Source organism: Stegastes partitus, unplaced genomic scaffold, assembly GCF_000690725.1.
Source record: "Stegastes partitus isolate 25-593 unplaced genomic scaffold, Stegastes_partitus-1.0.2 Scaffold501, whole genome shotgun sequence".
NCBI classification, from domain to species: Eukaryota; Metazoa; Chordata; class Actinopteri; family Pomacentridae; genus Stegastes; species Stegastes partitus.
The window spans coordinates 353,660-379,108 of record NW_007578232.1 but is presented as its reverse complement, the minus strand read 5'-3'; the positions used below and the strand labels follow the sequence as shown (position 1 = coordinate 379,108).

At 41.5% G+C, this 25,449-nt stretch overlaps 1 protein-coding gene across 1 annotated transcript in view; it reads right to left on the bottom strand.

Annotated features, from left to right (window-relative positions):
• Window positions 1–805: 805 nt before the first annotated feature.
• LOC103361381 (voltage-dependent calcium channel subunit alpha-2/delta-1) overlaps window positions 806–25,449 on the bottom strand; it is a 73,635-nt gene continuing 48,991 nt past the window's right edge. Inside the window, exons 19-38 of the mRNA XM_008287446.1 lie at window positions 19,417–19,488; window positions 19,096–19,167; window positions 18,427–18,488; window positions 18,126–18,202; window positions 15,493–15,553; window positions 15,310–15,401; window positions 14,207–14,288; window positions 13,541–13,603; window positions 12,855–12,958; window positions 12,242–12,328; window positions 12,087–12,154; window positions 11,960–11,998; window positions 11,736–11,807; window positions 8,758–8,910; window positions 8,474–8,526; window positions 8,011–8,066; window positions 7,728–7,857; window positions 6,915–7,027; window positions 5,605–5,687; window positions 806–2,891 (exon numbers count right to left, since the gene is read on the bottom strand). Of these exons, the coding sequence (XP_008285668.1) occupies window positions 2,781–2,891; window positions 5,605–5,687; window positions 6,915–7,027; window positions 7,728–7,857; window positions 8,011–8,066; window positions 8,474–8,526; window positions 8,758–8,910; window positions 11,736–11,807; window positions 11,960–11,998; window positions 12,087–12,154; window positions 12,242–12,328; window positions 12,855–12,958; window positions 13,541–13,603; window positions 14,207–14,288; window positions 15,310–15,401; window positions 15,493–15,553; window positions 18,126–18,202; window positions 18,427–18,488; window positions 19,096–19,167; window positions 19,417–19,488 (1,650 nt within the window). The 3' untranslated portion in view covers window positions 806–2,780. The remainder of the gene's footprint in view (window positions 2,892–5,604; window positions 5,688–6,914; window positions 7,028–7,727; window positions 7,858–8,010; window positions 8,067–8,473; window positions 8,527–8,757; window positions 8,911–11,735; window positions 11,808–11,959; window positions 11,999–12,086; window positions 12,155–12,241; window positions 12,329–12,854; window positions 12,959–13,540; window positions 13,604–14,206; window positions 14,289–15,309; window positions 15,402–15,492; window positions 15,554–18,125; window positions 18,203–18,426; window positions 18,489–19,095; window positions 19,168–19,416; window positions 19,489–25,449) is intronic.

Here is a 25,449-nt window from a genome sequence, read left to right as displayed (position 1 = left end):
GCTCCGCCCCCCTCCGACGGTTTTTGCGTCACTGTCTCCAAAAATCCAAGATGTCAACCAGGAAGTAGCAAAACCCTGGCTTCATTTTCTCAGTGCAGAAACCAACGGGTGACGTCACGGTAGCTACGTCCATCTTTTATACAGTCTATGTCAAGGATGTAGCAACAGTTCCGCCAAAACAGTGATGGGAGAATGTGGAACATTTGCATGCAGGGAGGTGAGCAGATTCATCAAATGGGCTAATTCTCTGAAAAAAAAAAATAGCAGGGTGGCCTTAATGCACACTTTAAATTCTCAGTGCGGTTGGTTGCTATCCTGGAGGTTGCCGTTTCCTGCAGTGAAGAGGAGGACAACGCTGTGTGAAATGCGCGGGCAATTACAGAATTATACCTCCAGTCTGCATCTGTCCAGTCCAGATAACAGGGATGTAGACACAGCGTCGGGTGTGATTACAGAGGCGTCACTTTTGACCACACCCAACCATAAATCCCACCCATCAGTGATTGTGGAACAGGTTTGAACAATTTCATCCAGAGAGGGTTTTTGAACCGATTTCAGCCTGGTGTTAAGGTACGCTTTCTTTGATTTGATATCATTAGGCACTGAAACAGCAATAACAATGTACATGTGACAGAGCAACAATCACCCACACCTTTAATTCACACACCAATACAGACAGAGTGAGGATGCAGATGGCTTTCCATTTTCAGCAGCTGTCTCTTTCAGCAGGAAGGATGACATGTTTTGGTCCACTCCCAGTGGAGCCAAAGCAACTGGCCAGATGTGAGTTTAAAAAAAAAGAGAATTGCAGGTCATAACAATACAACACTTTTATTGTGAATATATCATATTTGCACAATAATCAACACCATATTATAAACATTTTTTCTTTTCTTTCATTTTCTCTTTTATACAGTAAATAGTATTAGTGTACAAATGTATACAAAAATTTATTCAGGCTAGTGAAGTTCCACAAAAGAGTATTTCATGTACGGTATTAAAGCACAATCAGATATCGGAGGGACACGCACATGCCTGCACATAGACACGGGACCCCCGGGATAAAACACAAGTCAACACGCGACTTTGATAGACAGCATAACCTGATCACTCAACACCAGCATGTCACCACGAAGGCAAGGTGGAGAGAACTACGAAACAAGAGAGAGGAACGGATGAACTCAACCCATGTGTGGTCTTCGTGACTTATGACAAAGTAAGGCAATGCAAAAAAATTATCATTGGTAGTCGTGTGTGTGTGTGTTCTCAGAGTTCTCTCCAGCAGGCCCTGATGCTGATCATAGGCATAGACAGTGTTCAAACACAGAACAAGCTCATCCCATGACATTGCAGCATTTCGACACTGAGCCTTCAGCGTCTGCTTCACAGCACTTATAGAGCAACACAAAGAGGAAACAAGCATAAGGAAGAGAACAGCGAGGAAAAAAGAAAAAAAGAAAAAAACAAAGAAACAGTCATATTGATATGCTGATCTCATTCACAAGTCATCTTGGCTCCTGAGTCTGGTGATCCAGAGAAGGGAACAGAAACAGGATTAATAAAGAGAGGTGTTGGAACGCAAGCTCAAGTCTGGTTTAAGTTTACTTTTGACCAGGGAAGAATCTAATATTAATCTCCCATGATCAAAGTCACCGGTTGTTTCTACTGTTGCCTGGGCCACGAAAATTAGAATAACTGCAGCACATTTGGCCCGTTTCATACTGCAAGGGCTACCCTCTCTCTTCTCTACCGCAGCAAGCATTCGCCAAGAAGCATACATGGTCAGAATACAACACTGATGTGCTGCTTCAATCAGATACCGGACCGTCTGAGCTACTATGTAGGCACTGGGAATTCGATGCATCAAATTGAAGACAACCAAAGCTGTCAGTCAAAGTACAAACATATTTGAAATTGTAATATCCTAATGGTGTTTTTTTTTCACATTGGGTGCACGCTGACCTCATATCTAAAAGGTATCTATCTATTGAATACTGATGCACACCCACGTCTGAGGAATTTCTTAAAATAAACTAGCCTGCAGATTCTCCGTAGTAGGTTTTGCGTGTAATCTGTGGTCCTTGGTACTTTGTGGAGCTTTGGTGTCAAAGTGTTGGTATTGTCTTTAGCTCTGTACTGAGCACATGCTTCTACAATACAACACCTAGCTAGTCACAAAAATGCTAGTTGATTTTTTTGGAGTACAAAAACTGAAATAGATAGGTTAAGTACATTTAAAAACACTCAAAACCGAAGGGATATTCTTCATAGTTGCACTGGTTGCCGAAAAGGAAACGATCATTACAGCATAATGATTCATATGCAATAAATAGAATAAGCAACAAACAACACTGACAACTACACGAATCGATGCTGTCAGTGAACATACAGTCTCTGGATGATATTTAGTTGGCATAGTGGGATAACTCTTCAACCTCCGCTAAATAAACCATTGAAACAAATGAGGCAGAATTAAAGGGTTTGGTTAGCTCTTACTCTTGCACCATAGGAGAGTATTAAGGAGTATATCATGGAAATGAGTGCAGCTGAGCACAGTAAATGTGTCTCTATTTTTGAAAATGATGAGGAGGAAATGAATGAGCACCCTTTGGCATTGGAGAAATGGAAATGCTGATACTGGTTCAGAAAAAAACGTCTCCTTGCAAATATTCTGCATACATCCTGTATGGCGTAACTGGAGTGTCTTCTGGCCTCCTGTGAAATGAGATGACGATCAGTGTGTGAGTGCGTGCGTGCGTGTGTGCGAGTGTGTGTAGGGGTCATGAGTGTCGTAAAGACGTGATGAGCCACAGCAGCAGCAGTTGGAGACCGAGCATTGGCCAGAGACTCGGGCTTAGAAAAGTCCCTCCTCCGCAGTCAGAATCATCTTCCTGTTGGACAGAGCAGTTGTCAGTAAATTAAGACACAGTTTATCGCTGACATTTAATCGTTCTACTACAGCTACTACCATCGGTAATGAGCAGATCATGATAACACTGCGTCTGATTATATTCTCTCTTGTTACAATATTTGACCCTGTATCAAGTTCACAGATCTCATTAAAGCTAGTTGGACGTTTAAGGTTTAGGTGTTTTTTTAAGGTTAAGGTGTTTTTAAAGGTTTTATTTAAGGTTAAGGTGTTTTTTTAAGGTTACGGTGTTTTTTTGAAGGTTAAGGTGTTTTTTAAGGTTTTATTTAAGGTTAAGGTGTTTTTTTTTAAAGGTTTTATTTAAGGTCAAGGTGTTTGTTTTAAGGTTAAGGTGTTTGTTTTAAGGTTAAGGTGTTTTTTAAAGGTTTTATTTAAAGTTAAGGTGTTTTTTTTAAGGTTAAGGTGTTTTTTTAAGGTTTTATTTAAGGTTAAGGTGTTTGTTTGTTTTTTTGGACATTTGGTGTTGGTGTTGTTTTTTGGTGTAGCAATTTCCCTGAGGTCTTGTACCGAAGGGATTAATAAAGTTTTATTCTATTCTAATTCTAATTCTAAGGAAATACCTTTACTCACTTTCTTGCTGAAACTTACATGACGACTTCTAATACCTCTTAAATATAAAGCTGAAGTGAGAAGATGGCTAGCTTTGCAAAAACATAGAGAAGCTGCAAGTGTAATGTATAAAACTGACAGTTTATGCTTTTATAGAGAATATGTGCTTCCTGGTTGGGACTATTTTTTTTTCTCTCTGTGTCCTGTCTCTGTGCTGAGCTGTTTGGCTGCTTCTGTTTTCTACTGAGCAGTGAGAGTGGGATCAATTTTCTCATCTATCTCCCAGCAGGAAAGCAAACAAGCAAATTTCCCAAACAGAACAATTCATCTAAATGTTCTGCAGCAGTTTTAAATGTCTTTCAGACCCCATTCTGCTTTATTTTTTTCACATTTGTGTGTATGCACATGCACCTGCCTCCTGCGCCGTGTAACTTTTTTTCTTTTTAATTTGATGGGAGTATTTAGGATATCCGTGCATGCGGGGAAAGAGGTGGGAGTTTTCTCTATTCAAAGGGCAGGAAAGCCATGTGAAGCTTCCTCTGTTTACTCCAGTGACAAAATGGACTGGCTCGGACACAAACTGTCTTCCTACGAGGAGCCGAGCCCAAAAGTAATGGGACACTTGGAGAGAGGAAAAGGGGCACAGCCTGCTTTTTTGCTCTGTTCATCTCCTTCCTCAGCCATTCCTCCCCTCCCATTTGCTTCCCAGCATGGCCTCTCCGTAACATAAACACGCAGGCACATGAATTGGTGGCCTGTTATGTGTGTGATCGACGCCTTCGCAACACAATGAAAGGCAGAGTTCACAAAGATATGGGAAATGTGCTTTCCAAATATTTAGACATCTTATAAATTGTTCAAAGTTGGGTGGTGATGCAATGATCTCGCACATAATTTATCCACCTTTCTCCTTTGTTTAACTGCTTGAGCTCAAATAATACAACGCGTGAACTTCCATTGTATCATTTCAAGGGAATCTCGATGATCTGAACTGGCTCTTGCTTGACAATTTTGAATTCCAGTACCTGAAAAACTAAAGACTTCCAAATGCGGTGATCATAGCATTCAGCGGCGCTCGACAAAGTGATGGCAGATGCATTTGCAGACAGTTTTGTGTTGCTATTATTGAACGGCGGCGCTATTATATCGATTGGCTTAAACACTTTTAACTGCAGAGGATAAATTTTTGCTCTGTCTGCCGGGGTAGACGAACAAAAAGACGAAAAAATGCACAACAAAATGATGCCAGAATGCCAAAGAAAGATGCAGCAGGCATGCGACAAAGAAGCAAATCCCTACAGTTTAGTGTGTGTGGCAAAATATGGGTAATCCTATAGAAAATGCACCCCTGAATATACAGCATAATAATGAGGAAATTTGCATACAAATCTGTGTTTGTTAGGAAATCATTCAAATGGATCAACCCAACAAAAAAACCATAACATCACTGTGTTTTATGTTCGTTATAGTTCATGTAGCTGTGATGTGATGGAGCTTGAATGGTTGTAAAACAGGTTAAAAGGGTAATGACTGACGTGTTACCCAGCAATTATTGTTTATGACATGTTAACATAAACTACAGGACAACAAATGAGACTGACATGCCACTGTACTGCCTGGTTTACATTGTCGCTCAGGAATTGTAAAGCTCATAGCAATGAAGTAATGAAGCCTTGTGAAGCTGCAAGATGACACTGACCCTGAAGTCAGGATCAGAAACAACAAGAAAGGTGTAGGACTCAGCGTCGAATCTCCGCTGATTGGGCACAAGGGCTCATCCTACCAGCCAGTGGGATGCAGAATAAAAACAAGAAAAAAAAGGAGGAATGGAAAAAAAAAAGATGAGTGATTAGATGATAAAAAAAAAAGTAAAAGAAATAAAAACAAATGAGAGAGCACTCAAAATTCATGGTAATAAAAAAGAATTATAAACAGATGAATGAAAAGGAAACTTAATGAACAAATGAAGCATAAAAACAGACTGGAAGAGCAGGCAGCCAGCAGTGCTTTCAGCCTATTCACAGAGCAAAATGCTGATAATAACCAGACAGAAATTGACGGAGCACAACTGTTTAGTCTCACTAATAGAGCTGCTATTCTCTGCACAAAGTGTGGTTGTGTCTTACGTTTTCATTGTTGTCGAAACACACGTCCGGCCCTTTGCGGTATCTGGGATTCTGAGCCAGCTCGCATGGATTTGGACCGACAGCTGGACAGACGCTCAGGAAAATATGATTTGCTATCAGCAGTGCACATTTTAACAACAACTGAACAACTTTTAATTTCTCTTTTTGCCAAAAAATCAGTTTTCAGCTCATGTGTCAGATAAAACCCATCCATTATCTATACACCGCTTATTCCTCACTAAGGGTTGTGGGGGGGGCTGGAGTCTATCCCAGCTGGGTGAAGGCAGGGGACACCCTGGACAGGTCACCAGTCTATCACAGGGCTACACTTAGAGACAGACAACCAAGCACACTCACATTCACACCTACGGACAATTTAGAATCACCAATTAACCTCAACATGTTTCTGGACTGTGTGGGGAGGAAGCCGGAGAACCCGGAGAGAACCCACGCTGCACGGGGAGAACATGCAAACTCCACACAGAAAGACTCCGGTGCCCCCACAGGGACGCGAACCAGCGACCTTCTTGCTGCGAGGCAACGGTGCTAACCACCGAGCCACCTTGCAGCCCTGGAGATAAAATGATTTTTTATTTTCTTGAATAGTTACTAATTGTCTATAATCATCATATCACAGATTTAAATATAAAATCATTACGAGAGACTGTTGTAAAAATAATACCGCAGGATTTGGAAGCCGGTGATTTGATGCAGTTTTGTACAACATGTATTCGTCTGAAGAAATTTAAATGTACCTTCACCATTAACCCATGCACAAATGTTTAGAATGATCTACTATCTTGCAGGCAGCAGTAAGTGCGTACATTGTATGTGTACCAGTGTTTCTGTGTGTTGAGTGGCATCATTATCAGCAACCAGAGGCCCCTCTTGCAACCCTGTGGTGACTTCTGATGACGACACCTTTAGTGTTACATCAGCGGGAAGCTACACTCAAGACACGTGTCAAACACACATCCTGAGCATATATGCACATATAGCGTATATGAGAGAACACCTCTGGCCTTCACCTTAATTCAACCTGATGGCAGCCTGTAGCCCAGATGAAATTAAACGAGGAAGCCTAATCTAGGAGTAACATGAGACCGGCTTTCATATGCCGTGCATCTGGTTTACTGTTCACCCGTGAACATTCAGGGGGGGACCCGCTGCAAACTCCTTAGGTGTGCGTCCTTGTATTGACAGTTTAAAGCCCCTCTGTCATACGGGTGATGGATGGAGGATTGGAGAGCAAAAAAGGAAGTGTAACTCTCTGTTCCCTTTTTTTTTTTACGAGTCCAGTGAAAGGATACAGGGCTGCTCAGCCTGCCGTAGAGGCCTGGGGTCACATGACAAACATGTTGCCTTGGCATCAGTGATCAGAAACACTAGGTTGGTGTTGGGCAGCTTCTCGGCGCGGTACATCCTAGAAAACACACACGTATGAACATTAACATAAATCCAGTCTGTGTACATACAGGCTAAGCACCGTGCAGCTTTAATCTACATGCATTAATGAATTTCATTTACATATATCGTACACAGTATATACACCACATACACATGTAGGCATGTGTGCACATGCATACACATTCATAGCATTTCCCTCCTCTTAGGGCTTTTTATGGTAGTCATTAAAGTTTCTGTGTCTACAGTTATTAACTTTGGGGAGTAAAGCATCAGACACGTGGGACTCGTAACACCCAGTAATTACAGCCATATTTAACCCCCTCCGACAGCCCGAATTGACACAAACGGAGGTTAGAGCAAAGTAAATGTGCCAGCGCTCTGCGAGTGTGTGTGTGTGTGTTGGTGAGTTTGAAGTACAGCCAGCGAGCGAAGGAAGAAAAACAGATAAAAGGGCTTTTGTGCTTCCCTCTGCAATTCCGGTCACTGACAGATCAAGGTAATCTGTGTCTGATCAGAACTCATCAGAAAACAGCTGCCTGAAATCAGGCTGCAAAACAGAAACACTCCAGGAAACTAGAGCTATTCTGGACTAATCCCCACAGACCACTAAAGAGAAGGATGTGCAGCGAGAAAAAAAGAAAATACAATAAAAAGGTGGAAAGTCTTTAATAACACAACCCATTTACCCACAATCATATGAACACACGTGTACATACCTAGAACAGTTTCCACAGTCCAGGACACCTGAGTAGGATCTTTCATCATTGTCGAAGAAGTACTGAGTCTGCTCTGTGATACAGCTCTCCTTAAACATTGCATCTGGTATGTCTTCATCCCCTGAATCCGCTGGAAATAAGAAACAGGTTTTTTTTTACAGGCTAGTTACAGAAAACGATTAGTGAGACAGGGGTAGGATTGGAACTCAAGAGATTGATCGCCAAGCGCTGTTGACTCTCATCTAAATAATGTCGATACACAGTCAGCGCTTGTGTTGCTCACCTGCTTCTAGAAGGTTGGGGAACACGAGACTGAAGAAGAGCTGCTGAAGTATCGACCTAGACGGGAGGGATGAAAAAAACAAAACAACAAACAAACAAAATGAGTCACATGTATGAGTCAGCGAATCTTCAGGCATCTTTAACTGATTTACAAGCAGCCAATAGCTGTTTACTAAAAGCAACACATCTGTCCGATGTTACAGTCGCCCGCTGATGTAAATGTCATGGGAAGCTATCTGCCATTATGTTTTAAAGCCTGGTTATATTGCAGTAACACAAAGTGATGCAATAAAACGTTGTGTAACTGCCCTTGTGCTACACTGACCCAGCCAGCTTCATCGCTCCACAACGTCCACTCCCATACAAAACACCTACCCTGAAGTACAAAATCTGCTCCCACTCTGAAATTGCACACACAAATAAACCAACAAAAGAAAGCACACACAACCTGCAGCACAACTCACCAGGCAGCGCTGGAGGCCCACCAGCCGATACTGAGCAAGTCTGCAATGGTGGGCTGGAGAAGGGAAAGAAATTCATTTAGTCCAACATAAAGCCAGTGAGGCTTAGTAAGGTCATTCAGCTGTGGGGTGTTTTTTTTCTTCCTCCATTTGGCCATTTAATGTAACTGTTATGATTCTAGGAATAAAAATCTATAATCACGATATTACTGGAAGTGCATCGGAGTGTAAACAGTCATAATTTGAGAAATGAGTGGCCGCTTTCTGACAGCTGTGAGTTATCTAACCACGTAGACGGAGCGCGGTCCTGCCGCTGCCTTGCTGTCTCTCTCTGGGTCGCAGACGGACTGGTAGTCGTAGGTCTTGTTGAAGGAGTACAACGAGGTGTTGACGAGGTTGATCATCAGCACCGGATCCACCTCACCAAAGAACTGACCTATCTAGACGAGTTTATACACACACACACACACACACACACGAACACACAGAAGAAACGTCAGTAAAAACAGTGTAAATCTCAGCTTGTAAAAACAAACCATGCAGCTGTGTCCCATTTTCTCCGACAGGCCTTTATAGTTTTTCGCTCGGATTTAGCTAAAAATTTGCATCCATGTGTGCAGCCAATCACAGTAAGCCCAAAGTGTTTTGTTCGCTTTACTTTTATTTATTTATTTGTCTGGATTTGGTGTTTTTTGTGGGGTGCTGTTGGTGGGCAAAAAACATGCAACTCAGCAGAAAACAAAGATGAAAACAGAACAAGGAACAATATCTGAGTGACGATTGCACTGAAACAAACCAAAATCAAACATAAAACGTGTCTTATTAACACAGACAGGAAACATGTATCACCAGGCGTACATTTTTTGTTATCTATAACTCTAAAAAAACAACAAAAAAGCCCAAATAAAGCCAGATCGGACCACGTGTTTCACTTAAATCTCATAAACTGGCCACAATCACACACAGCATCATGCATAAACTGAACACTAAGATGTATTTACCCCAAAATCCTGGGGTGTAATTGTGTTATTTGCTTCACAATTTCAGGTACAATAATAATCTTACTACATCCAGAACTGGATTACTATTTTTTAAAACATAAACGCACTGTACTGCGCAAAAAAGCTTGAGGCACTAAAATTAAAGGCAGGGTATTTTCAGATTCTCCGAGGTGCACTTGCACACTGTTTTTCAAGGTACTTGGCAGGCAGGTTTGTTGGAGAACTTGCCACAGTTCTTCTGTGAATTTACGCTATCTCAACGTCTTCTGTCTCTTCATGTAATCCCAGACGCATTCGGCGATGCTGAGATCAGGGCTCTGTGGGGGGAACATACCATCTGTTGCAGGATTCCTTGTTTTTCTTGTGACTAAAGCGAGTTCTTTATGACTCTGCCTGTATGTTCGGAGACGTTATGCTGCGCGGAGTGAATTTAGGAGTGATCAGATGCCTCCCTGCTTCTTTCTGCTAACCAAAATAATCATACAGGTTGTATAGGCTGACTGAGTTATCTTGTTTTAAACAATGAAAGGGTACTCCCCAATAACTCACACTGATACCTTTTGCCTTTCAAAAGAATCATAAAACCTCCAAGTTTCTTAGTTTTAACTTATTCTGCTCACATTTATGTCTGAGTGTCTGTGAAGATTCTCAGTCATCCAGGTCGTGGTTATTCTGGTTGATTAGTGGTAGCAACTGGACTCGCTTGAGTTCCTTGAAGACATTTCACCTCTCATCCAAGAGGCTTCATCAGTTCTGACTGACGAGTTGAGAGTTCCAGATACTTATATCCTAGAAGAACTAAGGTGTTAATGGCTCTTCTAGGATATATGTATCTGGAACTCCCAACTATTCAGTCAGAACTGATGAAGCCTCTTGGATGAGACGTGAACTCAAGCAAGTCCAGTTGCTACAACTAATTTGCCAGAATTTATGTCTGGGTTTTAAGGCAGGGGGGCTGCAAGGTGGGGCAGTTGGTAGCACTGTTGCCTCACAGCAAGAAGGTTTGCATCCCAGTGGGGGCACCGGAGAGAACCCACGCTGCACAGGGAGAACATGCAAGTCACGTTGAGGTTAATTGGTGATTCTAAATTGTCCGTAGGTGTGAATGTGAGTGTGCTTGGTTGTCTGTCTCTAAGTGTAGCCCTGTGATAGACTGGTTACCTGTCCAGGGTGTCTCCTGCCTTCACCCTGAGTCAGCTGGGATAGACTCCAGCCCCCCATGACCCTAGTGAGGATTAAGCGGTGCATAGAAAATGGATAATGGGATGGTTTTAAGGCAGCCCTGCCACTTCTGTGACATGAAGCGTGGCACCGCCAAGCTCCACTTCCACCTGTTATACATGCTGATGTGAGGCTGCTGTCGTTGTCACAGCAGGTTTTGTGCAGCAGCAGTTTGACTTTTTCTCCACAAATCAAAACACCAGTTTAAAGATGGACCCAGACCTGGTGTGTGCACATGCTGGGTCTTCTTTTACAGGAGCTTCTCTTCAAAGAATAAATTGGATAAACATGTTGAGGTACCTATAAATGTTTGATAGGCTCATATGTAAAGATGATGAACAGAGAGGTGTGGCTTAATCCTGATAAACGGCTCTGGCTATGATCAGAGAACTGCTACGACACATAACTCTTGTTGTTTGACAGCAATAAGTCAAAAAAAAAGTTCTGCATCCCTACGGACACCAACCAATCAAAGGCAGTAGATGTCCCGCCTTGACTGACACGAAATGTTTCCATACTGTATATCCCACCGCTAACAGATAGCGGCCGATAGAGCGGAGTTAACGCAGCCGAGCAGAATTCTTACATACACGGGGGACTCACTTCAGTGCTGCTTCCATGACTGACTAAAAACCGTCAGAGCCTTCGCTTTGATCCTCCTCCAGTGTCTAGCGCTTTCCTTTACCAGAGACATGGGTGTAATGCTGTCCTAGAGGAGTACAGCTCAGAGCAAGCAGGTCATTCTCATAACTTAGCTGAGTCATAAGTCCTTTATTTGACCTCTATATGAGATTGATGAATTCCTGTGACAAAGGTAAGATCAGCAAGGTATGCGGAGAGGTAGAAAGCTGAGGAAATAAGACGTATGACTGCTGGCAGAGTCTTTGATTTCCCCCTTTTTTTTTCTGATTATGTGACTACAGATGTTATATTGAGTGTCGATTTCCTGCTTACTGATCATTTGGGGGAGAGATAGATGCACCCAAATGACTCACACATACTCGGTCACACTCATGTAGAGACGGTTGCTGATGGTAACTCACCAGGGTAATGTATTCATCTTGATTGGACATGAGAAGGAATCCTCCGTCGTCCAGTATCACGCAATCTACATGCTAAAAAAAAAAAGACAAAGAAATTCTAAAAAATTGAAAACAATAACCTGGTGCGACTGAGGCTGTATGTAAGGGAAAAACTTAGACGATGATGAGCAATATGATTAAAACAAAGAAGTTTGGATTAAATAAATTGCTAAACAATGCTGTACCTTGTCATTCCTCAGACAGCCACAAATCTCATCCTTGCACTAAAAAAAGTATAAAAGGAACCAGACAAGAAATTAGCATTTGGCACCAATAGTTGTCAGAGACGTTGTATAAAATACGACGACTTACGTTCAGCTTCAGGGTAGCGTTCATGAAGCTGTTCATCCAGAACGAGACATTGAGTTTCACTCCCACCACTACGGAACAAACCACAAAACAGACAGAGGTCTCTTCATTTGTGTCGCATCACAACAACGCAACAATCTGGTATTAGCAAGACTGACCTGCTGGCTTGAGCGTGACTTCATCGACGGTGAGGTCGACCGCTTTGCTCACCAGAATACCTGACTCAGACACAGGCTCCCTGCTCTCTGCTGCAATACAGAACACATGAACAACAACCAGTTATAATGGTGATTTCACTGAAATCCTGTTTAGAAAGAGTACATTTCTGAATGCGCATTACAAGTTCAGTGGGAATAATAGCTATTCTTTTTTGGAAAATTCCATACATTTTCAGCTGCTGTAATTTACGACAGCGGAGTCTGTGAAGCCAGAACATGTGTTAATCCAGTCAAGTGTACTGTAGCTGTAAGCATGGCTACATTACACTGACATTTGGATGTCCTGATGTCTGTTAGAGAGATCAGCGGAGATGACAGGAAGTATACAGGGCAGGAGGGAGGGAGAGAGGGTGGGGATGAGCAGTGAAAGACGCAGCAGGAAGGATAAAGAGAGTGATATCAGAGGCCTGAGAGTCTGATCTTTGCCAGTAGGGTTGGGATGGCGTCCAAAGGCAGAGAACAGAATAGGCTCGGTGCCAGACCACACTGAAGATCCTCACGCACAATAAAGTGCGTGCATATTCAAACCTTTCAAAAAAAAAAAAAAACTTACCGTTGAAAGATGGAGCTGTGAAAATATAAATTTCATTGTCCAGGGTCCTCTTGTAGAAGCTGGACTCGTACGTCTCAGGACTCTCCATCCACTCTTCCCCAGCGCTGAAAACAACAATGTAGTCGGGTTAGATTAGACACGGACGTCATCGGGAGAAAAACACCGAGCAAATGTGTTTGATCTATCCAAAAAAAAAGAGATTTTAATCTACAGCCAAATGTAAGTCATAAAAATAGGAGTCACACAAGTGATGCAGTTGATATATGAGAAGAGCTTAATCCAGTAAAAATAATAACTTTCATGTTTTATCGTGACAAGAACTATGCATCCATTTTCAGTGAGAATGTTAGATTTGTGACAGAGAGGAACATCTATATGCAGTTCAGACAAACGTAGCAGCGAGGACATTGAGGAAATTCAGCTGCGTTTGGCAGCAGGATTTGTGGATTTGACCCATGTCCTGTACTGGTCTGGCAAGCTCGAAGAGTTCAGCTGAAAGACTCTAATCCTCCATGTTCTGGAAAATAACCCAGTGGAGCAGGTGAGTAAAGCAGCCAAAAGTGCTAAACCTAGGAGTATTACAGTCTGTATCCATTTTCATTTCACACGTTTACACCACCACATATTTCAGAAAAGCTGGCCGTGCTGCTTCACGCTAGCAGTGAAACTGAGAAGAGGAAGAGTACCTTCTTGGATAGACTCTTGTGATTCCTCCATCTGTTGCTACAAACCTGGCCACTATCCCATCCCTGAGAACACGAAGAGCAAGAGCCAATCAAACATCAAAGTCAATCACAGTCACGATTAGTAGGGGGAAAAAAAAAAAGTGTTTGTGAACTTTGAGACGAAGCTGCAGACACGACACAAATTGTTTTATGCCCAGTCACTTGTCTCAGTTTGTCCTAATGTTAAACAGATACTCTTCAATGTGTGTAAATGTGCATTCAGATTATTTCAGACAAGTGGGCATACCATAAAAGGAAACACACTGATGTAATTATTTTATTTTCCTCTCAAAACAGCACGCCTTGGCAGAGCTCGGCATGGTTGGGTGTGATACACATTTTGCGCTTTGCTTTCATCATATTTCACTCGAGAGTAGTGATCAAATCATCCATAATGGAGAAGAAAGAAAGAAAACGCTGGCTCAGATAGTCAATAAAATAGTGCATGTAATAAGCATCAGCTCAGAGGAAATAGTGTACACATGCAACGCAGAATTCTGCATGAGAAGGAACATTTGTTCTGCTTTTTTTTTTTTTAAACCAGTACATGTTGATGCTGCAAGGTAAAGAAAATTGCACCTTTGCATTTGCTTAAAAGAGAAAAGAACTGACAGGTCTGGCACTCACACTGGCTGCTCGTTCCAAAGTTTAACCAGGTCAGCTGTCAGACCTGCATCCAGGATTAGTCGACTCACGAGGGACACATTACCTATGCATTAAAGACAGGATGCATTATACATATTGCAGATATTACAACCCCACAGTGCAGCGCTTAGTAAGGGAATTATGCTAATGAAACCAAGGGGAGGCAACTTTTCACTAATTTGCATGGGGAAAATAAGTTTTGTGTTGCAGAAGAATTGTTGCTGATCAATGCACAGAATCCCCCAAAAATCTGATCTGCTGTAACACCAAGAATACCAGCATGTATGAAAGTCTGACAAAGAGGAGGTGTGTTCTGCCAAATCTTTTCTCTGCATAAATGACGGGAGAAACTGATCTCATGGCACCTGTCAGGAAATCATCCAGCGGGGAGACCATTATCATTCAAACAGCAGAAAGTACTTTGTGAAAGATTGGCTGTTGTAGCATTAGGAGGGAGAACGATGCCAAGGCACTGAGTTTCAACTTCATTGTTCAAGAAATCATGTGAGCGCATTTCTTTTCAAAGCGTCCACGCGGCACCTCCCCAGTGTTGTTTTAAAACATGCCAGTAACTTTTCACGAAGACTCGACACGCAAACAGCAAAAAAGCATTAGCGCCAAAGTATATGAGTTGACCTTGGGTTAAAACGGATCAAGGGTATACAGATCCATTAGCTGGATGACGGTGGTAAGCCATACCAGCGCAGGGATCCATTAGATGATGACAAATCAAACATTGTGAGTCACTGTGTAGCATGACAGCATCGGGCTTCTAGGAAACTCAGCGGATCAGTCTGATGTCACCCTGCTTAGACCAGAGTAATCTAATGACCGAAGTCATGATCCGACCTTGAGTTGCTGGCTATCATGATATCAGGCTGGAATTCTTGGCTATTTATTTACGACCGCGATGAACGGTGAAACATACCATGCGTGTGCGCTCAGTCTCCCACTGCAACACACTGTACGCTAATTTAGCTGAAAACTGTGCGGGTCAGTGGTCTTATAATACCCAGATGAATACGAACGGCGCACGAAACTCATACAATAACTACAAGTGAAAAAAAACCAAACGCATGACTCACATGCATCTGGAGTGTTTCTGTCAATGTACTGGTTGAAGTCGAGGAGAAACTGGGTGTTGTTGACTGACAGCTTCAGCTCTTTGCAGTACTCCCTTGAAGAAACAGTTATGGTAAGTTGGACAGAGCGTTCCCTGTTTGTACCTGTGTCTCGTTAAAGTGGATTGTACAAAGGGGGGAACTCACCTGGGAGCGATGTAGGTGTAACCGAACTCATCAAACCTGTCCAGCTGTATGGTCTCCATTGCTTTTGAAAACACAAAATACCTGGTTTAGGCTCATCATTTATTAAAAAAATCCATCTCCAGTAAGTTTTTTATGACACGGTACACTGTGAAATGACATGACACGCACATGGTCGTATCATATTTTTGAAAAAATGCTGTTAGATGATACAAGGACACACATTCTATAACATCCACACAAAGTAATAGTGGACATATACGAGGTGATGGATTAGGGTAGAGAGTGCGTATGAGAGCGCAGTGGTGAGGCACGAGAGAGGAATCGACTGAGAAATACTTGCCTTCTTGCCCTGTTGTGACCCCAGAGAGAAAGAGCAGCGGAGAGGTAAAAGTGAGAAAGACAAAAGGGGATAAAAACGCATTCATCATCTGAGAACTGATGTCATACAGGAGGGGGGAAACGTGTTGAAATTTGTGAAAATCTACCACAGGATGAAATGAAATACTTTGCTGCAGTGAGAGAATATTAGCTCTAATAGAGAGACCTTGAGGGAAAAAAAAAAAAAAAGATCGAGTGCACTATGTAGAAAAGCAGAACATAAAGTAATGAAAGGGGAAGTAGAGCATGCAAGAAAATTACAAGTAAACATACAGCAGTGTTAGAGAGAAGAAAAAAAATCCAGGATTTCGCTTGCTCTACCTCTGGATTTCATTTAAAATACTGGTCTGGTAATCCTTATCTCATAAATGACATGACAGGCATCAATGGCCATCATTCACTGGTCTCTTAAAACGAAGACATTTTGGACATTGCCTTTAAAATATATTGACTCGTGCGGCGCAGTCTGCAAAAACAATCACTGAGCGCGGAGTTTCCTCAGGGTCGTGGAAATCTGGTGCCGGATGAAACGACGTCCTTCATATAAAACATAACAAGCAGATTCATTGTCGTTCTGTCTCTACGGACTGGGCAGGGTGTCTCTACGTCCAATGGCTTTCCAACATCACTCATTCCTTCGCTGCTTTCGTGCTTTTTGCTTATCTGTCACCATCTCCTCAACCCCCAGGATTAGGTCATTTATTCAACACATTCTTCCTATGGATAGAAATCTTTTCATCCATTACACCCCTTGTGCTGGTGACCCTCCCTAATGCACAAGTGGACAAGTGGCTGCGTAAACCGCCTACTGCAGGAGAGCGGCGAGATGGATTGAGGTTTTGGTGGTCTGGCTCCAATGTGAAACTCTATACGGCTGTACAGAGAACTTTAGAGTCCCCAAACTCCCCGTCGGAGTAGTCTGTGGCAGTAAGGCATGGTGTGTTACTTTCTTTAACAGGCCTGTAAACGTTCTGACAGCCTTTATGGCACAGTGACAGACTCGTTATGGCGGAGAGGGAGTGATACAGGGGCTGAAACACTCAGTCAAAATCTCATCTGTTGGACTAACTGCACCATTAGTTGTTTATGCTTTGTGGCGTCACATCAAGGTTATGAAAAATTCACCAAAGCCAGATGGTTGTGTGCTGAATCTGCTGTTTTGTTTTTTGTTTTTTTCCTCCTACTAATTACATCCTTTGATCAAAGCGACCAGCCGCCCACGCTTCTATCTAAGTCAGCTTCATCCATCCCTCGCATCGAATATGGTGTGACCACGCGAACGTATAGAAAAGCCAACATGCAAACGGATGTGGGGGGGTCATCACAGAAGAAGACACAGAACAGCGAGTACTTGCCCCAAGTAGAAGCTGCGAAATTCCAACACAAGAAGCAGGATGAGAGAGAAAATTCAGCATCAGAATCAAAATGTACAAAGAGTGACCAGCCAGCATATGTGTGTGTGTATATGAAAGAGTTTTGTCCTTGTGATTTATAAGTCACTGTTATATTCGCTGGGTTGTGAGTTGTTAAGACGAAACAGCCAGATTGTATCATAAGGCAAGACAGCCTTGGGAGCACAAACAAAGCAAAAAAAATAAATAAATAAAGAGGCTGAAGAAATAAAGGATACAGAGGGAGAGGGGAGAGAAAGGGATATCAGGAGGAATAAAGAGTATGAGGTGAGGACAGATTTGCAGATAAGATAGAGATGGAGGAAAAACAGCTTGACAGACAGAGAAAACAATTCAGAGGAGAAGATGTTTGTGTTAGGTGGCTCATTATTAAGAATTTAAGACATATAAAAAAGAAGATTGTTGGCTATGAAAACAGACTTAAAGGGTAAAAAGAGGAAGAGGAGAGGTGATAATGAGGAGAACAGGGAGGTTTCCAGAAGAAAGGGCCAGACGAAGGGAGTGAAAGAGGACAGAAGAGCAAAATGCAGACAAGATCAAAAGGCTCAGTGCTTATGCTGGGTATGGGAGAGGAGGGGATAAGCATGTGGAAGAGTTTGTGTGGGAGTGCAGGGCGACTGACCAGTGGGTTACACTACAAAAAGAAAAGCGCTGTGGGGATTCGCTGATCTGAGCGGCGAATACAAAGGGAGCGGCTTTGGTTCCAGCTAGGAGCGAGTAAGTAGAGATACTCAGGAGTGCAACCCAAAGAAAGTATGCACGGGAGTCGGCTGTGTGTGTGCGAGGCTCCGGCAAAATTAAACCTTATTGATTTTGTTTGTTTATCCCGGGCGTCATACTCACACATGGCTTGTATCATGTCGTCTCCCAGTTTAGCTTGAATGAAGTTTTCGCTGTATTTCGGCAAAACAAGAGCCAGGCTGCAGAAAAGACAAATATAGTTACAAAAATAAAAAAATCAGTGCATGTTCAGTGAAATGCAAAACAGGATCCAAGCAGAGCTCGATGTAAGAAACAAGAGAGTGACCCCTGTTGGTTCAAGCAGCATCCTCCATCATTTTGGAGTGTTCTCAGTCGTTAGTGGCATTGAGCTGTCGTGCTTCAAATAAACATATAGCCTTCTGAAAACAAAGCGATGTCTCACCTGTAGTCTGTTCCGTTGACCGGTGCCCATGTGTAGGTTCTGATTCCTCTATCTATGTACCTCTGCCAAACATGATACACACAAAAACAGTCAGAAAAATGCTCTGTAATGCTAATGCGATGTGGCAGTTTTTTTTTTTTTTTATTGCTTAAGAAAACAACCTGTGAAAAATGCTGCTGCAGAGAGACTATTTTCTTCCCAAACATCGAAGTCTGGCACATTGTCAGCGGTGCATTTTTGCATTCTCTCCATGTTTCTTTTCCGCTTTGTGTAAATAGATAAACCTGTTCTCAATGCAAGACCTTAATTCCTGCAAGCAGCAGTGAGCAATGTCATTCTGCAGCATGGAGCGTAACTCTTAACTCTAAACATAGTGTAAGTTTAATAAAAAATAGAGGTGCAAAGTTTTCAGATTTCAACAGTTTCAGACAAATGTGCCTTATTAAATTTTTACACTGCCTTAATATGTCAGTGTGGCTGAATCATTTAATCATGCTGTATTTTTAGCACTGCAGCAGGAACCCTCACTATTTCCTTCACTGAATTTGATTAACAATACACAAATAAAAAGCCTCAGTTTGTCTATAACAACTCTCACAGCATCCAAAACAAATGTAAAGTTCCCCCAAGATCGTGTAAAACTCCCTCCTCCACCATTTCTCCTCTTACCTCATCCTGAGTTTTCACCAGAGTGTCAATAGTCTTCTCTCCCGTCTCGCCATCAATCATCATTCTCCTGATCTGCAGGGAGACATGAAGAAACAAGACAGTGTCACCCGGACCTGATTCACTGAGTGTCAGCTAATGTGAAAAGAGTCTGTCTCATAACTTCATACTAACAAGTTAGGGACACTGGTTAAATCACTCCATAGCAGCTTTATGAGGAGACGTGAGACATCTGGCACCTGGATACCTGTCTGGATGTATCCAGCTGTGAATCTGTGTGTGTGTGTGTGTGGGGGGGGGTTTCCATGTATCTGCATACTCTACCTCCACTTTGATGTCATTCTCCAGCTCAGCATCCAGAAAGTCCAGAGTTACAGGCTCCTGGAATTTAGGATTCTGTGGAAAGTATCATCATTTAGTCTGTGCAATTTAGGAAAACTACACACAAGCCAATCTAACGAGACATAAAAGGGATGGTTGTGAGCAAAACACAGAAGAAACCTTTATTTTAGCCGCATGCTGAGATAGACTGGAAGCAGTTTTTTTTTTTTCTTATGTGAAAACCCTTTTTCTAAATCCTCTTCATCTGAAGCCGGCTGAGTTGATACAGAAAAATGATACAATATGCGGAGTACCATTTTTCAGTTATTTTTTAATAGATGGGTTCTTCCCATCAGCAGAGAGAAGAATTCCTCTGCATCTTAGCGCAGGTTGTTTTCAGACATTATTGCATTCGAGTATTAATATGAGGCAGGTTAAGCAGGAATATGATATTATTACTGCTGTATCTTAGTGATAACCCAGAATAGGCAGCAACACAATCACTCGCTCGCTCGCCTGTGGTTATTCTTGCGCACAAAGATGGCCGCACTAATCTGTGATTGAGTGCATCGTGAATTGTTTACTTGCTCTTGACCAACTAAAAGACTTTCAGAGCATGAATCACCTTTTGGAAAACACGTCACCAGCTCCTTTCATTTTCTCCAACATGTGTGTTTGTCAGAACGTCTCCGAGTCATTCGTGGAAAACTGCTTTGGTGTTTATAGGAGCATGGCCGAGGCAGTCGAGGTGATGAGATTCTCTCATCAGTCCGAGCTTCTCTTGGGAGTACAAATTTTAACCATTGGGCCGTTCTGAGTCGTGTTACTGTGCCTTGGTTCTGCTTTTAAATGATCTGGTTTATGAATGGTACAAAAAGGAACTTTTCATCCTCAGTGTGCTCAGGTGCATTTCAGAGCTGGTATAATAGAAACCCTTCAGTATCAAAGAAGACGTGGCTCTGAACTAAACCTGTAATATAGCTGCAATGCTGTTATGTTAGTGAGAAAAACATACACCCCTATGTACCATTGTGGCTGGTTTTCTGCATTGTAAGAGTGATACAATACCTCCATGATATAAAACTGGAAATTATCACTCAGTTATTCAAAAATAATAATAATAATAATAATAATAATAATAATAATAATAATAACAATTGAGGGCTGCAGGGTGGCACAGTGGGAAGCACTGTTGCCTCGCAGCAAGAAGGTTGCCGGTTCGCGTCCCGGTGGGGGCACCGGAATCTTTCTGCGTGGAGTTTGCATGTTCTCCCCGTGCAGCGTGGGTTCTCTCCGGGTTCTCCGGCTTCCTCCCACACAGTCCAAAAACATGTTGAGGGTAATTGGTGATTCTAAATTGTCCGTAGGTGTGAATGTGCTTGGTTGTCTGTCTCTAAGTGTAGCCCTGTGATAGACTGGCGACCTGTCCAGGGTGTCCCCTGCCTTCACCCAGTCAGCTGGGATAGACTCCAGCCCCCTGTGACCCTAGTGAGGATTAAGTGTTGTATAGATAATGGATGGATGGATAATAATTGAATTTCCCTTCTGGAATAAATAAAGTATTTTTCAAAATATTTTTCATAAGTGGATATCATAACTATCAGTTGGTGGCTCTTCACACAGTTTTTCGATTAAAACATTACAAAAAACCTTCAATTTTGACATTTTTTCTGTGAATTGTGAGACAAATAGTTCGTTTCACACCAGCGACTTCAGCACTTAACCCTTAATCGATTGAGAAAAAAGTCTGACTATCACAGAGTAACTGTCCCGCTAACAACACCAGGTATGCATTTACGCGTTAATAACATACGACTTCAGTTAAGTTCTTTTGTAGTCAGCGCAGGAGCAATGACAGCCATTTTCCTTGACACGTGAATCTAATCAAATCCATGAAAAAACAAAGGGGACCATATGGCAGCGTTTTGACAACATATCTGACACCAGACACAGCTGAAGCAGATTTGATACAAAGTGACACTGAACTCTGTTAAATGTCCTCTCTTAAAAACCCTATACGTCTGAGTGGCTTTACGGCGGTATAAAATAGTAGCAGTAATCTAGTGCTTCTCTATAAAACAGCAGTACATGGAATCTGATACTAGCCTATCCTCCAGAGCGTTTACTCGCTCAAAATGTGGGGTAATGCGATGAAAGCAAAGTAGTGCCGAAGCGAAACACAGTTTTGTGAATTTTGGGGCGTAGCGAGATGCATTTTGACTTTAAAGGATGCGAGAGAAAGAGTAGAATTAAAAATAAACCAACAGATAAAGTGCGAAAAAGCACAAAACGACAAACAAAATCATCATTTACAGCAAAGGATGCGAGTTGATTTCCTTACATGTAAGCGAAACGAAACGAAGCAGCGAAAGGTAGATGGCGAAGATGAAGCGTCTCAACATGAAAATGAGAAAAGAAAGAATAAAAGATCAAGCGGTAAAACACTGGGTGATACAGAATGAAACATCAAACATGCACTAAGACAGGAGAAAATATGAAGAGATAAAATAAAAAAAAAAGAAAGAGGGAGGATGCTACATGGTGTGAATAGCAAAGAGAGAAAAGATCAAATCAGAAATGAGGAGGGAGAGAAGAGGAGCAAGAAGAATGAGAGAGTATGTCCACGAGAGAATTCTGGAGGTGATGTGGGGTGTGAGATCAAAATAAAAACACTGCTGCAACAGGGGAGGTTTGTGTGATTAATATGAAACATCCAGTAGAGTGAGAGAGGAAGGGACTGAGTCAACGTTTAGTATTCACGTCATCCACAATGAGCCTTACAGTATGAAGGCCTGTTAGGAAAAGTAGCATATTACATGGGCTTAATCTGAGAATACCTGTGTCTGTGTCGTAAGCTCACAGTGTTTGAATTTGAGAGGAAACCTGAAGTGGCATTATCTTATTAGTGATATCAACACAAGCATAATTGTATAACAATGTAATGGTAACTTCCATCCTTTCCTTTCCTTTCCCACTGTATTTTCTTTGTTTCTTTTACTACCCACTAAAGCTGGCTGCACTTCTAAAACCAAAGCTGTTTATATGGAAAAAGGGGGCAAAACGCTACAAAAGCTCTCTGGAAATCAACACTAAACACAAAACCCATTCTCTACAAAGCTACACCTCAGCAACTCAGTCTAACCCATTGTGTTACTTTGCCTTGTGCAGCCCTGTTTGAATTGTTTCATATTTTTAAAGCTGAATTGTTAAGCTAAAAAAAAAAAGTGCATTAAACTGTCATGTAGGCCAGCTTTGCCCCTTTACATCCTCTGAACCCCAAATGATTTCTGTGTGTTTTTTGCTTCACGTTTTCACTCGCTGTGAGTTCATTATATTCTTCTTTTTGAAGAATCTGGTGTAAATGGTTCATTTTTGGTTTGTTTTTAAATGAGAAATGTAGAGCGAAGTGATTTCAATGACACACCACAATTTTAAAATTTGGTTACCGTAATTTCCGGACTATAAGTCGCCACTTTTTTCACACGCTTTGAACACTGAGGCTTAAACAATGATGCGGCTAATTTAAGGATTTTTACGTTTTTTACAAATTTGCCTCGAGACAACAGTGACAACACAGAGAGACAAAGTAATTCTGAGGCTGTTCAACTCCGACACTGAAGAAGACGACTTTAGTGGTTTTAGTGCGCAGGAGGAAGATGAAGATGGCGATCGATGACTTTTCCTAGTAGGCTTTTTTATTTTTTTAACCAGCTGTGTTACAGGCACTGTTCGGAAAAAAAAGCATTTACGGTACATATTTGTGTATGTTACCGGTACGTATTAAATTAAAAGTTAAGAAAAATCTTTCTGTGTAATATCTCCTGTTATAACACGGACACCTGCAGCTTATAGACAAGTGCGGTCTGCACATGTACAGTTGTTTTTTTTCTTTTTGAAGTTAGTGGGTGTGGCTTATATTCAGGTGCGCTCATAGTCTGGAAATTACGGTACTTTTCCAAAATGGAACAGCAAGTGATACATTCACTGACCATCAAAAATGTGATGATTGTCTCTGTTTGTACAGTTTCTGGTTCTGATAAATGGTGTAAATGTGACAAACATGCCTTTCAACCCAATGTGCAGGTTTTGGGGTTCAGAGAGTTTTCCTGTTAAAGGTAACTCAAATCACTAGAATTTGTTCCTTGCTTTTACTCAACCCAGTTACAAAATACATCCAGAGACTTACACAGCACATAATTGCAAACACATTAATAAAACTTTCCATAACAAGAACAATCATCACAAGCAGAAACATTAGAGAGGTTTGTGAGGAATTTAGACATAGTGACGCAAAACCACATGTTAGTGACAGCCGCTGCAAAAAGTGATGGTTACTGATGGCGACTGCTACTTTATCTACCTACGATCATGTCTATCAGACTGTAATACAGAAGCTCTACACAACTACCTTAGAAACTACTTCTGCAATCTACAGCACAACCTACTTAACCTCACCTCGTGAAAAGTGACCGCATACTTATTATTGAGCCTGAGCTTCCTGTTACGAATCCTTTTCTAGGGAAATTATAAAAAAAAAAAAAGATGCACAGTGTTTTGACAAATTTGTGGTGGGGGGAAATGAGGTTTGACGTTCTACAAACGAAGCACATTGTTTTAAGTGCGTACTCCCAGCTGCAGCTCAGTCATTTCGAGAAGTGTTTCTACATAAACACACCCACACACAACTTTGTCACATGTTCCAGTCTGAGTCAAAATACTGGAAGAGAACAAAAAAAACAACAAGAGAAAAAATTCTATTCAAACAAGCAGAAAGAAAGGAAATCATTTGTGATGTTTCAGAATATCCCGCCATTGCATTAACTTAGAAAACCAGAAGACATAATTACATGGAAGTGTACAGTCATCCTCACATGTATTCATATCCTCCTATTAAAGAAGGAACAGCTGTCAATGAAATGAACTGAAACTGACAAAAGTAATAATAAATAAAAATTCAATAAAAATCATGACGTTGCTTTTGAATTGTGGTTCAACAGAAATATTAAAAAAAAACAAGCATGATGGGACCCGTAAACTAATATTTTGTTGAACAACCCTTTGAGCCAATCACTGCAATCAAGTGTTTTTGTAACTCTCAGATGTCTGCACCTTTTTTTTTTCTTTTTTTTTTTAAATTATTCTTTTCAACCACAATTCAAAAGCAATGTCTTATTTCACTAAATCATAATTTAGCAAATTTTTATTTATTATTACTTTTTTCAGTTTCAAGTTATTTGAGTGACTATTGTGAATTTTGCCTTTTCTTTAATGGGAGGGTGTGAATACATTGGAGGACGACTGTATACATATTCTACATGTCTAGTAGCTATAATCTACTTAACATCACCACTGCCACTAGATTAGCTCTGTTCGTGTTACGTCCGTATTTTTGCAGTCATATGCTAATAACTGATTTATTGTGCGTTGACAGAATGTGAATTAGGCCATCAACAAAACCTGTTAAACTGAGAATTAAAATAATTGGATCCATTAGAGTTTGTCTTAATGAATTTAACCGTGGGAAGCGGATTGATCGATGGGACCTCAGTGTTGTGTCTCCACAGATTAATAGTTTCAGATGCAGGGACTTTTAAAAGTTCTGGGGAGGAGAACAAGGCTCTTATGCAGTCTGTCAGCGCTCGCTCGCCTCGGGCTGAAGGTGCTGAGCTGCGGTGGGATTTGCCGAAAAGCGAACTGGAACCTTTTTGTGGGGTCGTGGCTAATTTACACCGGGTCACATGTTAATACCTGCCAGTGGCTACGAGTCTCGCTGCATTTATTTGAGAAACTGTAACTGACTATTCGGGGCCTTTGGCAGGTCGAGACAGGCGGCATTAAAGTTGGTATGTTAAGTGGCATTTTACTAGTTGAAGTGTTTCCTTCATATTTTAAGTTCAAGCCTCGTAAAAGCATTTTGTAATGTAATAAAACTAGTCAATATAACTGACCAGAACTAAATACAGTGAAGGCTACCCTCAAGAACTCTTTCTCACTGAGAAAACTTCTAAATCTATGTGTGGGAGGAAACACAAACAT